The sequence below is a fragment of the Mastacembelus armatus genome, chromosome 20 (assembly GCF_900324485.2).
Source record: "Mastacembelus armatus chromosome 20, fMasArm1.2, whole genome shotgun sequence".
NCBI classification, from domain to species: Eukaryota; Metazoa; Chordata; class Actinopteri; order Synbranchiformes; family Mastacembelidae; genus Mastacembelus; species Mastacembelus armatus.
The window spans coordinates 2,701,536-2,718,102 of NC_046652.1; the positions used below are offsets into that span (position 1 = coordinate 2,701,536).

The 16,567-nt window shown below is 39.9% G+C and overlaps 1 protein-coding gene and 1 non-coding gene across 2 annotated transcripts in view; both read right to left on the reverse strand.

Annotated features, from left to right (window-relative positions):
• Positions 1–16,567, reverse strand: part of kcnh2b (potassium voltage-gated channel, subfamily H (eag-related), member 2b) — a 169,517-nt gene that overhangs the window by 13,200 nt on the left and 139,750 nt on the right. The window contains exons 7-9 of the mRNA XM_026292651.1: positions 1,795–1,974; positions 1,120–1,220; positions 897–1,035 (exon numbers count right to left, since the gene is read on the reverse strand). Coding sequence (XP_026148436.1) covers positions 897–1,035; positions 1,120–1,220; positions 1,795–1,974 — 420 coding nt within the window. The remainder of the gene's footprint in view (positions 1–896; positions 1,036–1,119; positions 1,221–1,794; positions 1,975–16,567) is intronic.
• trnae-uuc (transfer RNA glutamic acid (anticodon UUC)) lies at positions 3,366–3,437 on the reverse strand. Its single transcript has one exon. It is a non-coding gene; the product is annotated as a tRNA-Glu (tRNA).

Genomic DNA, 16,567 nt, shown 5'->3' on the forward strand with positions numbered 1-16,567 from the left:
TGTGACTTAATGACTATAAATAAAATGTTTGTATTACACACTTTCTCTCATATAAATGTAAGTCATGTACCTCTCTGTCAATGGAATAACTCTTAGCTGATCTGTTTCATGGAGTGATTCTGTTGACCTGAGCCTCAGTGCTTTTCTTACTCATTATGTAGGAAGTATCTTCAGACGACTGCACACACCTACAGCGCACTCTTTCTTCCTCTAATTCCCACCTCTTCCTTCAGACACAAACCTCCCTCTGAAATTCTCCAACCAGCACTATCACTCCACTCTTAATCTTTTCAGCAACTCAGTGACCAGTAAATTAAGCTGTAATTATTTCATTTCATCAATTAAAGAACTACTCCACTGAGTTTAAAGAAGTTCAGTTTACAGTCGCAAGTCACAGGAGTCAGAACGTTTTTATTAATCCCAAAATAGCCCATGCATGTCTATGTTGTTATTATAAAGATAACACGCTGGAGTTTATTTTTTAATTTTTTTTTTTTTTTCACTCCAGTGCCCTAGTACAGTTAAACTGGTGAAGTGTTCAAGAGAAAAACAGAAAAGCTGGAGCTTCTTTTTTTTGTCTTTTGAATTTCAAACAGTGAAACAATGAGAACGTGACTGAACACTAAAATCATTCAACAGGTCCCACATTTTCAGAGTTGAGTTTAGAGTTGAGTTTAGGGGTCTCACCAGCAGGTGGCCACGGCACATTACAAAACCTAAACACAAACCTGTCACCTGTTATCTCCTCTACATCCCAGTAGACAGTGGCAGAAATGATAGATGTGATGTTAGTACAACAGCACTGGTTCTCTTTATCCTTCCAAATCAGTCACACTTGTCTTGCTTCCTTTCTCTCAAAATACAGCACCACATAACATCACTCCATTGTGACATACCTCCTCTTCGTCACGGTAGATGAGCAGGTCAAAGGGAATAGCTGCCACCATGTCAATGAGGAACCAGCCTTTGAAGTAGTGGACAGCGATACGCACTGGGTGGCTCACCACTTCATCATTAGAGTTCACATATGTTGTCCTGAGAGGAAGAGTGCCCGGCACTGACATTAAAAACACACACCTACTGTATATATATCTATTCATGTTATATCTATAGCCAGACCTGAAGTTGATGAGGATGTCGATAATGAACATGATATCCACTATGAGGTCCACCACGCTGAGGGGAGAGCAGTAACCACAATTCTGCAGAGCTGCCTCTTTCTGTGAAGAGAGGACAGAGGAGTGAAATGGAGAATATACAGTATAAGGGACAGATAATATAATGGTAGCCAGGAGAAGAGAGTTAGAATTCAATATGATAAAAATTGTACAGTTATGTGTGACTACCTCACTCTAATGGATTAGCAGTAAGGGTCTAGAGAAACTCTGTATGTATGTGGCAAACAAATGAAGAAAAACAAACATTCCAGCAGGGTCCAAGTCTTAGAGATCAGGTATAACAAAAAGCAATACTAGACTTTTTATTTTCTGAGGGAAACACTGTCCTAAGAAACATTTTCTACTTGTTTAGAAGTCCACCATGGAAGTCCTAAATGTATTATATGTGAACATGTGTGTGTATTTCTGTATGTAATATCTATTGCAGTACACATGGTAGTATAATGAATCTAAGATGAAAAACTTCTGTCAAACTTGTAAAAGCTGGTCTCCACAATACTGTGTTAACCTTTAGATGGATGGGTGGATGGATGGTTGGACAGACAGACAGACAGACAGACAGAGAGACAGACAGATAGCTAGATAGATAGATTATTAGTAATTATTGAAAGTGCACCTCGATACTGAGGAGAAATGCAGCTGAGTAAGGTGTCAGGATGGCAGTGTAGATGACCAGCAGCAGGATGAGCCAGTCCCACACTGCCTTGAAAGGGCTATAGTGCAACACAGTCCACTTGTGGATGCGAGGAGCCTGGAGCTTGTACTCTGGCAACACATCTGCACCCAGAGATAGTACCTGGGTAGAGAGGACCAATCAGAAACTGAATAAAAGGAGACATGGAAGATAAATACTGAGAAAAAGGGGTAAAAGCACCTGAAAAAGCAAGAAAGGAGTTTGACATAAAGACAAAAACAACTGGCAGAAATGGACTGAAGGCTGAAAACGGCATCATTATGAGACTGTACAAAACAGTGGTGCTGATGGAACGTGGATTGATAAACAAAAACTATGTACGCGCACACACACACACAGTCTGACTCCAGTCACATCTTCTTTCTCTGTGACATAAGAGCTTTAGCTCAAACATGACAATTGAAAAGTTACCCCATATAAGCATATTAGAATCACATATAAATCACAGATATGCAAACACACACACGAAGATTCCTTTTCGCTGGCTCTGCCTTATACGCACACATATTAAAACACAAACACACACCAGGAATGAAATCTTGGGTATTATGGTGCAGTTTTAAGCAGCTTGACTTGCAGTAATGTATTCCTGTCTGCACTGCACTCACCGTGTATGAAAGCAGGAAAGAATCAGTTCAAAGAGGCGTTAGCACAGCCTGCCTTCTGTCTCTGCCTAATACAATCACACAGCGAATGACAAAAAACCTCTACAAATCCAAAGTGAGGTTTGACAGACTTTCAGCACTGTGTACTGTACACATGGAGAGAGTGTTCTGTGTGGAAATATGCCCCAGCAAATGGCGGAGTAGCTGCATAAAGAAATCACTTCCAGTTAAGGTGGTTTGCAAGTGTTGCTGCTGCCATGTTTTCTTCTATCAAAATATGAGGGAGACCTTACAATATATTGCAGGCAGATGCAACACTAGAGATGAAGTTTACTGATAAAGGCTTTGATAAGAGAACATTATACGTGCACTGTAAGATATTTATAATCCATATGAGACTGATTAGTGATAGCCCTGTTTATGCATTGTCCCCCAGTTGTAAAGGACAAGAGGACAATGGAATAGACAGAGTACATTTTAAAATAAAAAGATCACTGTGTGAGCCACAGACAGCAGCAGACACTGTGTGTGTATATATATATATTAGTGATTCCCTCCCAAGCTGGTAGGTATTGCACCAGCTTCATTTCATTCCTAAGTGCCTTTTTGCCTCCTCTCAAAAGTTTAGATGAAGTCAGCCAGTCTCAAACATTACCATGCTTGGCCATAAAAACTGCTGCCTCTCTGTCCCTAAAAGGGGGACTGTGAGTCTGACACTATTCACCCAATATCTACGTAAACATTCACACAGCACATCTGTGGAGGACCAAAAGTGCCAAAATGAAAGAAATAAATACATTATTAAATAATGATTCAAATGTGTAATTAATAAAGACTCCTGCCCAGCAATCTTTGCATCACCATTTTTCCTTTAGTGACAATGTTCAGTTCCCATACCGGGAGTCGAACCCAGGCCACCTGGATGAAAACCAGAAATCCTAACCACTAGACCATATGGGACACTTCCATCCATCTGTTCTTTATCATCCTTCTTCACCAACTCTGGCCCCATGACATATGACATATTTATATACATAAATGCATGATTTTGCTCATCAGGACCAAAGAATATTTTAACATTTCACGTTAAGTTGTGCAGATGCGAACTGATGAGAAAGTGGTTGCATTTAAGTTTTTACACTCGGACTGACCAAGACATCGAGACCACATCCTGCTTCCCCCACCTACTCTCTTCTTTCTTGAGACATGCAACAGACCTCCACATTGAACAAAATTTACTCATACTCATACAATTTACCTGACACAACTTTGAATGTGAGATTATAACATAAGATTTGTTAGTTGGTGTAAAGCTCATTGAGTGACTTGTGTTCTTCACAAATCACTAGTTTCAGAAAACTAAATATCTAACGGGCTGATCAGTGTTAACAGCTGTGGGAACCTTTCATGGTTTCTATTAGTTGCATCTGAATTGCAGTCAGGACCCCCATCTGTGTTTACCTGAGAGGACATAAACAAACATGGGAATTATTAGGGATAAATGGGAGAAAAACCTGACTGGAACAGATAGAAATAAATTGTATAGGAATCAATTAAAAGATTTCACACAAATAATTGTTTCCATTTTTATTTCTATTGTCACCTGTCTTTGATAAGAATCAGAATTGGCGTCTGCATCATCTGCCAGGTACATTTTCACATTTAAATATTATCTATGTCATTAATGTCATGGTCAGAAATTGAATAGATGAAATGCAGAAAGTGAACATTTTTGTCCAGGTTTATCCATTTTATCCAGACATAAACATATAAACACAAGTTCTCAAGTGTGAGCAGGCAGAAACACTTTGCAAATACACACTGATAAACACAAACTATGCGCACGCACGCACACACACACACACACACACACACACACACACACACACACGCACACGCACACATGCACGCACGCACACACACACACACACACACACACACACACACACACACACACACACACACACACACATTACTACAGCTCAGCCAAGTGTCCCTCTCAGCTGTGCATCCACTCATAGAGAATCTTGTGGGTTATTTTTATCCATCTGTGTGAAACTAAATAAACATTGCCACAGGGATTGTTAAAAGTGCAGATAGGATTGTATTTGAGGACAGTACTGACCATCTGCACTATTAGCACAATAAACTCACTTTGCCCAAAACATGCTGTTTTTACCCAATGTGATATATATATATATATATATATATATATACAGTGGGTACGGAAAGTATTCTGACCCCTTTAAATTTTTCACTCTTTGTGTCATTGCAGCCATTTGCCAAAATCAAAAAAGTTCATTTTATTTCTCATTAACGTACACTCAGCACCCCATCTTGACAGAAAAAAACAGAAATGTAGAAATTTTTGCAAAATTTTTAAAAAAGAAAAACTGAAATATCACATGGTCATAAGTATTCAGACCCTTTGCAGTGACACTCATATTTAACTCACATGCTGTCCATTTCTTCTGATCCTCCTTGAGATGGTTCTGCTCCTTCATTGGAGTCCAGCTGTGTTTAATTAAACTGATTGGACTTGATTAGGAAAGGCACACACCTGTCTATATAAGACCTTACAGCTCACAGTGCATGTCAGAGCAAATGAGAATCATGAGGTCGAAGGAACTGCCCAAGGAGCTCAGAGACAGAATTGTGGCAAGGCACAGATCTGGCCAAGGTTACAAAAGAATTTCTGCATCACTCAAGGTTCCTAAGAGCACAGTGGCCTCCATAATCCTCAAATGGAAAAAGTTTGGGATGACCAGAACTCTTCCTAGACCCGGCCGTCCAGCCAAACTGAGCAATCGTAGGCGAAAAGCCTTGGTGAGAGAGGTAAAGAAGAACCCAAAGATCACTGTGGCTGAGCTCCAGAGATGCAGTAGGGAGACGGGAGAAAGTTCCACAAAGTCAACTATCACTGCAGCCCTCCACCAGTCGGGGCTTTATGGCAGAGTGGCCCGACAGAAGCCTCTCCTCAGTGCAAGACACATGAAAGCCTGCATAGAGTTTGCCAAAAGACACATGGACTCCCAGACTATGACAAATAAGATTCTCTGGTCTGGTTTTTGGCGTTAATTCTAAGCGGTATGTGTGGAGAAAAGCAGGCACTGCTCATCACCTGCCCAATACAATCCCTACAGTGAAACATGGTGGTGGGAGCATCATGTTGTGGGGGTGTTTTTCAGCTGCAGGGACAGGACGACTGGTTGCAATTGAAGGAAAGATGAATGTGGCCAAGTACAGAGATATCCTGGAAGAAAACCTCTTCCAGAGTGCTCAGGACCTCAGACTGGGCCGAAGGTTCACCTTTCAACAGGACAATGACCCTAAGCACACAGTTAAAATAACAAAGGAGGGGCTTCGGAACAACTCTGTGACCGTTCTTGACTGGCCCAGCCAGAGCCCTGACCTAAACCCAATTGAGCATCTCTGGAGAGACCTGAAAATGGCTGTCCACCAACGTTCACCATCCAACCTGACAGAACTGGAGAGGATCTGCAAGGAAGAATGGCAGAGGATCCCCAAATCCAGGTGTGAAAAACTTGTTGCATCATTCCCAAGAAGACTCATGGCTGTACTAGCTCAAAAGGGTGCTTCTACTCAATACTGAGCACAGGGTCTGAATACTTATGACCATGTGATATTTCAGTTTTTCTTTTTTAATAAATTTGCAAAAATTTCTACATTTCTGTTTTTTTCTGTCAAGATGGGGTGCTGAGTGTACATTAATGAGAAATAAAAGGAACTTTTTTGATTTTGGCAAATGGCAGCAATGACACAAAGAGTGAAAAATTTAAAGGGGTCTGAATACTTTCCGTACCCACTGTATATATAGTTCTGAGGATAGCTGTGTCAATACTGATTCATGTTTTCTGGAATTTGACAGTTATCCTTGAAACTGACAGGCCAGATGAACTGAACTGACTAGATTGTGATATTTATTGTGCATTTGAAGTGTTAGGACAAGCTATATTCAAAATCATATTCAAATAAGCTAAATCTGTCAAGTGGACTGCTACAGCATCAGACTGACAGGAAAGCAACAAGAGGACAAGATGAGATGCCTTATATATAAACCAAATTTAAGCCTAAAATATCAGATATGTGGTACACAGTTGGTAACCCAGCAAACCTGCCATATTCTTTTCTAAAAGTTGCCAGATAAAAAAAATATTAAAATCTCAGAAGTCTGCTGAAGTTTCACAAGAGAATTAATTAATATTTCACAGCACCATGTAGGTACTAAACATTTTGATGGATTAATAAAAGGTTAGGAATGAGCAGGTATAAATAATGGATGGATGGATGTTCAGAGACTATGCAGAGAGAAATTAAGAGAAAGATGAAGAGATATATTCACAGTGTATTTACTGTTTCACACTTCTACACCATTTGATGTCTTCATAAAATATCTTCCTAAAAATAAAGTTCTTCCAATAAAACTGATTTCAGAGTAGATAAACAGTTTGTTTAACAGAAAAGGTACCGCAACACCAAAGCAGAACCAAAAGGGACAAGGTTATAAAGTTAAGAGGAAACAGAAAGCCTTTTTACAGGAATGTTTTAATAGTACACATTCAAATTGAAAGTGACTTTTGTGGCCAAGTATGGTGACCCATACTCAGAATTTGTGCTCTGTATTTAGCCCATCCCAGGGTGTGCACACACACACCCAGGGCAGCAGGCAGCCTGCAAGGAGCAGTTGTTGGTCTGGTGCCTTGCTTGAGGGTCAGCAGACAGGGTGTTGGCTGTTCACTCCACCCCACTGACAATTCCTGCCGGACCTGAGACTCAAACCCACAACTTTCGGGTTACAAGTTCAACTCCCTATCCATTAGGCCACAACTGCCCCACCTCCACTCAGAGATACACATGGTGGTGTCTGAATAGTTAAAGCCATTTAACTCATTGATCTTTAATTAAATTCTCTATTGGTACAGACGACTGAACTACATGCACAGACACACATACCTGTAGAGTGAAGTGTGAAACAAAACATTAAAACTTAAAGTGAAGCTGGAAAGTCAAAGTCCACCTGAAAAGCCTGCTTTCTGTATCTTTTGCACTTTAAATACTCTCTTATCTTTTGATAGATAATTGAACAAACTGTTAGTAGCTGCCTTTGGTTGTGTCTGATCAAGAAACGTGCCTGACAGAATTAAGAAAAACATGTCTCTTGTGTGAGAGAGGGAGCCAATATCAGTCCCCCTCAGATACACCTAACATAAATATCTATATGAACAAAACAGCCTTTATGAAACTACCTACATACTGCCTGTAAAAAACTTTATTATACTTTACTGTATTAGTATGAGGTTAATGGCAGCTGAATGCAGCAGACACCCTCAATCTGTTAGGGAGGGGTGTTGAAGACTTTGGGAGACTTCCATTTCACATAGTGTGAGATTTATTTGGCAGTATTGCAAATGTAAATGAGTGTAGAAAAGAAAAAAAAAAAACAATTACAGTCCAAGCATGCCAATGAATTAATACAGCATGAGAAGAAAACTCCTCTGAGCTCAGTTATAGTGATATTTTTAGCCAAGCATCAATTACCATCTTTTCAATTGGCTCTTTGTTTAGAGGGAAGGAGCTGGGCTGAGGGAATTTTCAATCAACTGTAATCCAACAACTCAGAGCACTACTGGAGAGTGTGGCATGAAAGTCCTCTATTTTCCTGTGGTTTGGCATCAGGCACAAAGGGTTGGTGTAATTTTAAAATCTGACACATAATGCCCATTTTATTTTCTCATGTCTGGAAAATGAAACCAGAACTTTGTGTAAAAGCTCATCTGATATGCATATATGCATGGAGACTGACCTATCAGTGGAATAGTGTCAGGCTGCAACATAAGAACACTGAAAATAATGTTAGTGTCTAAATGCACTGTATGTGCTCTGCAGGTGCACATGTTCATTTTTGTATACATGGAGATTTATATGTGTGTTGTTATAACAGAGAGTAATTCCACTATCATTCACTATCGGAACAAGTGACAGATCCTCATAAAGCTGCCTCAGGGCATCTTGGGAACTTATACTTTAACGTAACAGAGATGTAGGAAATGGGAGATGAAGAGTGTGAGGAGAGAGCATGAGTGAGAGCGAACAAACTGCCATAGCACATACCCAGTTTTGGAAAGAAGAAAGTGTGTGAAAGAGAAAGCTAGTGGGCGAGACAGAAGGATGTAGAAAAAGAGCTGAAGAGCATATACAGAGAGACAAAGAAACAAGTTAAAGTTAGAAGAATAAAAAAGACGATGTAAATCATAGATTTCAGGAAAAAGTCTCATAAGATGCCTGTGATTTTGAAAAGACATGTTTTCTTTTTTTTTTTTGTTTTATCATGTGCTTCTATATCTGTGGTTCTTCTAGTCCATTTCTTCTGTGTTACCAAGCTGTGATGTGTGGGAAGTCTGATCAACCGGAGTCAATATTTCACAATGACCAACTGGTCAAACAATAGTCTGATTCATGCCCATACTACAAGGAGACTGCTCTGGCAGTGTTCAAACAGCAGCACAAAAAATATCATCAAATATCATCAGAGGCTTCAATTTCTACTGTAAACAGACTGGCCACCAGCACTGAAGGGCACAAAGGTTGTTGTTTTGGGAGCAATAGCTCATCTGTTTGATACCCCTTTAATAATGCAATATAAAAACATGTCTGTTTAATAAAGATGTGTGCACAGGGCTCCTGACCCATCTATTAAAGATCTGCACATACACATGACACACGCGACACCTTTCCGTGGGGAATTAAACAAAATTTTCTGTTATTGCATAAAAGACGTAAAATGTTTGTTTTAAAGGTTGGTAAGATGCACTCGAGTCTCAATAATCAAACCCACCTGTGCAGGGGGTCACACACATCTAGTGAAAATGCATTACCTCACCAGTGTTGAATGATGTTACGCAGAAATTGAACAAGAAAACCCACGTAAATCAGACAGGTGCTAGTGAGTGACATGTCAGTCAGAAAAGATTGTTAGGATGTTGGGGGATGGAGGACAGATGTTCAGTGTCAGCTTCAAACGATGGAAATATTCAGATAACAGACAGTGTGCACGTCAGTCTGCATTGTGGACATGGAATGAAAAATAGTCCAGAACAGGTAAACTACAACACAAAATAATGTGAGTTATTAATAACACTTTGATTTCTATTATAGTAAGGAAAAGCTCATTGCCCAGACATGCTAAAACTTGCAGGTTAATCTAAAACTGATTAAGAAAGTTTGACAGTCCTGCTCTGCCTATTTAGATTATTACTGGACAATCTGATACCTCTAAGCACTGACCAAGGAAACATATAATAATATAATATAAATATAAACACATAATATAAATTTTAATGACTATCTCCTTCCATAGAAGAAGTATATGCATATAAGTGTCTACTTTATAGGAGCATATTTACAAGCTTACTGTATTCTGTCAGCATTGATACTTAGGATTATGCATATGCATGGTTATGCCTGCATCTCTTAGTATATATCAGTTTTATAGCTGCCTGCTGCCACGGCTGGATCCTGGCTGACCCTTTTCTCTCTGACAGCTACCACTAAGACATAGCCAAGGAGCATATTTCCCCTGCCCCAGTGCCTCTCCTGCCATCCCTCTCTCCCTTCTCCTCTTCCTCCTCCTTACCATCGTCCTTTTTTCCAGTTTTCATCAATGCTTAGGGAGGTTGCTCAGTCTCTCTAATCGTTCCTCCTCATCTCACTCATCGTCTCTGTTTTCACCCTTACCCTGTTTTCACTGATCTACCCGATCTTGAAATTGACATAGAGCAGTAACACACTACAGAAGGAAGTGCATTGTGGTTTTTGGAGCTTGTCCTCATTCCCAGTGTGTCAAATATTAACCCCTGTCAAGTAAGGATTCAATAGAGGACACTGTTAACACGCTGGTGTTAGTATTTGGTAAGAGCAGCACCTCCAATGATGCATTTATGGTGACATAAGATCTGAAGGGAGAAAGTTTGATCTGGGGGTGAAGGGGTGGGTCAGAAAACAGTGGACAGGTGTTCAATTCCAGCATGAAACTATGTGCTTTTTAATTGACAAGTGTTTTGACTCGTCTTTTCCTAAAACCCACCACATAGTTTTAAGGCCTCAACTTAACCAAGTACTTTTTCTGCCTCACTATATGAGATGTTGACTTCGCACACACACAGAAATGTGTCTCTAGTGAGCATTCTCAGCTTAGGTTTTTAATATCTTTGCTCTGTGTGTGTGTGTGTGTGAGACAGAGGATAAACTGCTTTCAGCCATTACTATTGTGTTAGAGATACGGCGGCCTTAAGTCTTGCAGTTCAACAAGAACCCGTCAGAGGATTTAATCTTTGTTGACGGAAGCAAAAACGCCAGCACCACCTCCCCCTCCACTCTGCTCTCTTGGAAATACTGCTGCTGTATTACCCACAGTTTTAAAAAAAATGAAAACATAAACACAACTAAACTAAACTTCATATTCTGGACACAAGGCTAACATATTTGCCACTGATTGTAGACTACACTTACATGACTGACTTTAGAACTGTAAATGTTGTTCATGTGGCTTTAAACAGAGCTGCATGTGATCAGAGGATGCCACCATGCATTAAATTCAAACTATGGATTCAGGCCACTTGAATAAGTAATGCTGGTGTATGTAACATTAAATGTATTTATTATATTATTACCATGCATCTTCTATGAGTGTGCATATTACATCTGCACAGCCTGGTAAATGAGCAGTAGATATAAAGTAGTTTTATAGAAACCAAGTTTGAAATGTTATGTTTAATTGTATAAGAATGTCCATGAATTTCCCCTTAGGGATTAATAGAGTTGATCTTATTTTATCTTATCTAACATCATATCAGGATAACTATCAATCAGTTAATATGGATTATTTTCAAGATTGGTGACATTAGACAAATTAAATACAAAACATAAGATGACAGCATTTGCAACTTTATGAAACACAGAGAATATGAAGGTCCTGTGGGATTGGTCCATGGGTACACATCTATTCTCTTTCTCTCACAGCCCACTGGTTCACTAAGTACCATTGTAATTTATAAATCATTATCCAAGACACTGACATCCCAGAGACACTTGCAACTGATTTTCACACACACTCATTTCTCTTGTGTATATAGTGTGGATGCATGAATGCACACATGAATGATTCTGGAAGACTGTATAGCAATTGTCAGTTTAATATGAAAATAACAATAGAAATTTGAAAAACTGAATTCAATTACAACAGGAAACCCTATGCCAAACAACAGACTAATGCTCCCAGCATGCGATACGTATCCCACAGAAATACCAAGCTCTGCACTATATGTGTATCGACATGATCGCAAATGCGTCATTTGCTGCCAACCAAATGAGCTGGTCTCTTGGATCCCACCTTCTCAATTGATTAAAGGCATACTTTTAATTTATTGTTGTAAATGTAAAAAATCTAAAGCTAAAATTCTTCAATACAACTTTGTGTTGCTTTAACACCCTTCTTATATCCTGTGGTTGAACGCTAATGCCACTCTTTTTTGATGAGTGGTCTGAATAGCTTTCGTTTATTCATAGAAACATGAAAATTGTTTTACTGTAAAAAACACTCAGATAATCTGTGGCAGAGATACAGTCATTAGATCATGTGGTGAGTTTAGATGTGGCAGAAGATGACTGTGGGATGAGTCATTTTTGGTGCTGAGAAATCTACTGTAGTGTTCACAGTTTAAGTACCGCTACTGTTTGGCACCTGCTATAGCAGCAAGAGTGTTTTTCCATATCTGTTACACACGTTATGTCACCTTCCCAATGCAATGGATCAGTAACAGCCTTTACGTTATATGGCATCAGACATGACAACAATCACAGTTTTACTTTAGTCTTTAACTTTCACAGCCATAACTAAGCGTTACCATAAAAAAATAAGCACTTTGAGTTATTTACCCTCAGCATAACAACAATTGCTTAGTATATGGTAACATACAATAAGTCCAAACCCTGTAAATTTAATGCAACCTCATGCTACAGAAGAAAATCTTAATATTCTCACTCTCTATCTGCTTATTAACCAAAAGACCTAAACTTTTCTGCTTTCTTTCCTTCTCTGTCCTCATCTCACCTTCTGTTCTTGTTTGTATCACGGTATAATTAAATGCTCCATTTCTGGTCAGCAATGCTGTCTAAGGTGGATGTGCCACATCTTGTCCAGACCAAAAACGTGTAGAAAGTCAATTTCCCTGCCTCAGTTCTAGATAACATTGAAGTGATACTTCTTTGTGAGAAAGTCATATTTTTTTTAAAAATCCTAGCCGCATCCAATATCCACAATCACCTTCTCTCATTCAGCATCCCCGTCCTCTCTGTTCCCCTGCTCTTCTGCCCCACCATCCTCTTACAGTCTCCTCTCACCAGAAAATGCAGCTCTTTCACAGTTGGGTGACAGAGAGGGTGCATATTAAGTCTTCTCAGTAGGTTTCTTAATCCCAGTCAAGCTGAGCCAAGTCAGGAAAACATGCAGAGAAGGCATCAGCATGATTTTTTTTTCAGAAGCTTTGCTTGTCATTATCAACACCTCCACTTTGTTGAGGGCTAAGCTCTGATGATGTGCGAGCACACAAGCATGCACACACGCACACATGCACGCACACACACAAAAAACCCAGATTCACTCCAAAGAATGGCTGCTCACCAAAAACACAGTTGGTTGCATTTCTTGAACCTTAATCCTGCAACACTCACTTTATCTAAGTGATTCAAAAAAGTGCAGCGGTAGTTAAGTAACATGGCAAGAAGTGGACCTCTACAATGGATAATGACTGTAGACACTCAAAAATACACTCATCATAGCTGAATGAGAGAGTTGTGTGCCTCTGCAAATCGCTTCAGGCCTGTTGTACAACGTGTGGGAGTCAGGGAACACCAGCTACACTACTTCACTCTCTCTTGGTTTCCCAGCCTTTCGCTTTCTATCTCCTAGTTGCCTTCATCTTCCCAGCTTTATGCACTAGGCTTTGCTTTGTCTTGAGGTATAAGTGCATATATAGTGACTGCATGCACTGGGATAGTTACACATTTGTCTGCTGAACATTTTTACCTCAAGACTCTATTATTTGGAAAACAAAATCATTTTGTAGGTAGATCTCTGAAAGTAACCTGAGGTTTTTCACACTGCTTATTTTTATAAAGAAGGAATGGAGCCATTTGGTAATTATAATATTGCTCTTAGTATATATACACACACATATATATATATATTTATATATGTATACTGTATATATACATACACACACAGTGAGATGTATGTTCAAAGATAATGTCTAACTGTGAGGGTGGACTTTCTTTTTTTAATTGCGTCAAAAACATTTCTCATTCTAATGTGGATCCACGGCTGTGTCTTATTTCAGGCTTTGCCAAACTCTTACATAACTTTTACCACTGGCAGCAGGTACATGTAAAACTAAGGGTGCTTTCAGGTGTCAAATACTGCCTGTCTGTAAGCTGTGTAGGAGGAACAGAGAATGAGAGAGAATGTGAGAAAGAGAGAGCCTGAGCCAAAATTGGATATCTTACTGCCAGTCTGTATCACGACTACATGTGCTGCAGAGCAGGTGAAAATGTGCTCCATGTTTGACCAGTGATCCACGACTACTGAACGTGTTTCAGAAACAAAAGACAGAAACGTCCCCCTTTAGCTCTGGGTACAATATGCTGTATCCTGGTCAGTGAGCTTCAGCAACTGTAGCATGATTTCAGTACTAAATGAGACAAAATACTAGACTACTTGTTTGATCATTGAGCTTTAAAGCCAATTAGAGGTTTAGCTGAATGTACCAGACCTTGACCATTATAAAAACAGTGGGCAGGCTACAAGATGCACGTGTTGTAGACATGGCATCATTCTTTGAAATGGCACAATGTCATTATAACCAGGACCCTTAGCTGATGCTTAGCATGGCATCATCATGATAACAATTATAAACATGAGGGAAACAGTGTGGGAAAGTGTTGCATATTTATACTACATTGTTGCATCTATGTTTTTTTATTTAATTTAAAGGACGTTTAGCAATAGGTTGTTCAAACTGCAATTTAAAATGGGTATTTAAATTGTGGTTCTCTGTTCAAACCAAAATCTCACACAGCCACTCTATATTATTTTACACTGGTTTACATATGTGATTGCTGTTGATTTCATAGCATTAATATATAGTTGATCTCTATTCAAGGCATTACTGAAATACGGCTATTTTTATTAGAAACACTTAATGTAGGACAGTGACTTCACTTTTGATTTGGCCCTCGATGTCTCACTGGTTAAGCTGACATGATAGAAAGCGACTCTGTTTAGCCTGCAGACACTACAGACCAACAACAGCACAGAGACAGATATCAATGTTTAAGCAAAAGAAGATCCTGCTGTCAGATGTTGCTGTTACACCACTTTACTTCTTTAAGGAATATATTTCTGATTTGCAACTTTATGAAAGACTTTAAAGTCACATTTACTGTTGTTTGGTAAGGATTCTATTGCTGTCTGACTTTGTCACAAACTAGACAGATGGGCTGCCTCCACTCTATGTGTGAGCTCATATTAATTTACACCACCACAGTGAATGAAGTATTACATTTAAAAGGTCAGTGCAACAGAATCTAGATTTGTTTTCTGGTGGGCGATACAAGAAAATGTGTCTCTAACTACAAAATAAAACATTCAGACTAATGTACAATCTCCAGTAATTCTGCTCTGACTGAATGTCATGGACAAGTTTTGGTTCTCTAGTATCTAGGGGGGTTCGTTAAGTCAAAACAAGCAGAGTTCAGTAATTTCAACAATAATATGGTTAATCATAATAATAATAATAATAATAATACATTGTACATGTTACAATCTTAACCTTGCAGCCTTATCCATCATAAACTCCAACACGCACTTTCTCAAACTTATACAAACACACTCGGTCCTACACTTGTCCTCCACTTTTTATTTCTCCTGACCTTCGCCCAGTCACATAGTTTACTCATCTCTGTCTCACCTCTCTCCCTTCAGTGAGATGTCGTTGGTGCCCTCTTGCCTCCCACCCATGGCGGCAAGAAAGTGGCAGGCCGGGCGGGCGTGGCATTAGGGCAGCTGGGCAGTAGGAAGGGCAGCGGCAGTGATCAGTGGTGGCGGCTTTGGTGATGGTCGACTGGCGCAGGAAGACGTTGAGGAGCTTGAGCAGCGATGGCAGGACCATGGTACTTAGCGGCAGCTCACCGCGGTGGGGTCAGGGTCAGGATGGTCCCCTGGATGCTTGTGACCACCCCTCTTCACGGACCCACACCGAGACTTCACTGTGGTGACCACAAGTATGTCACATTGCAGAAGCAGTCCAGTAGGTATAGTGTGGCATAGACAGAAGTCTCATGCCAGGAGACACTGTCAGGTGTCACATGCAAGAGATGCTTTCACTCCATTGCCGCATATTTCCTTCCCACTTTACTCGTCCTCTTCCTCACAGGCTTCTTCCCTCTCAGACTCACAATCGGAGGGGGTCACAGCAGTTTAGTAGCCTGTTACACATCCAGCTGTTCAACAGCTTTCACCTCGAGCATGCAACTGAATCCCAGCCTGCCTTCAGTCTCTGCTCTGCCTTCCTATTGCATGGCTCAAAACAGTCCTCAGCTGGACCACGATTCCTTATTACACCACCACCGGCATCACTTTTTCATTTTTTTTCTTACAACATCTCAGTGAGTTTCTTTAACCGGCCTCCTCCCAGCAGTGTTCTGGCTGATGGTTGCCTGGTTCTTAGCTCGTCCGAAACACTGAATAAATCATCATGCAACAATGGGGAAGAGGAAGAGAAAAGAGAGATGGAAGATGACAACAGGAGTCCATTAGTTGTAGATGGAGCTGCGATGCCGTTCAGCTGCTGCGAGTATTACTACTACTACTCGTAGAAAAAACAATGTTAGACAGAAAAGGAAGAAGAATTATAAAAGGAGCGGGTCAGAGAAAAGAAGTGTGTTCTTGTAAAGTGTTTTGCTAGAAAAAAAAAAATTACTCTCCGCACAAAAGAGATGAGATGCTCTGTTGAGGA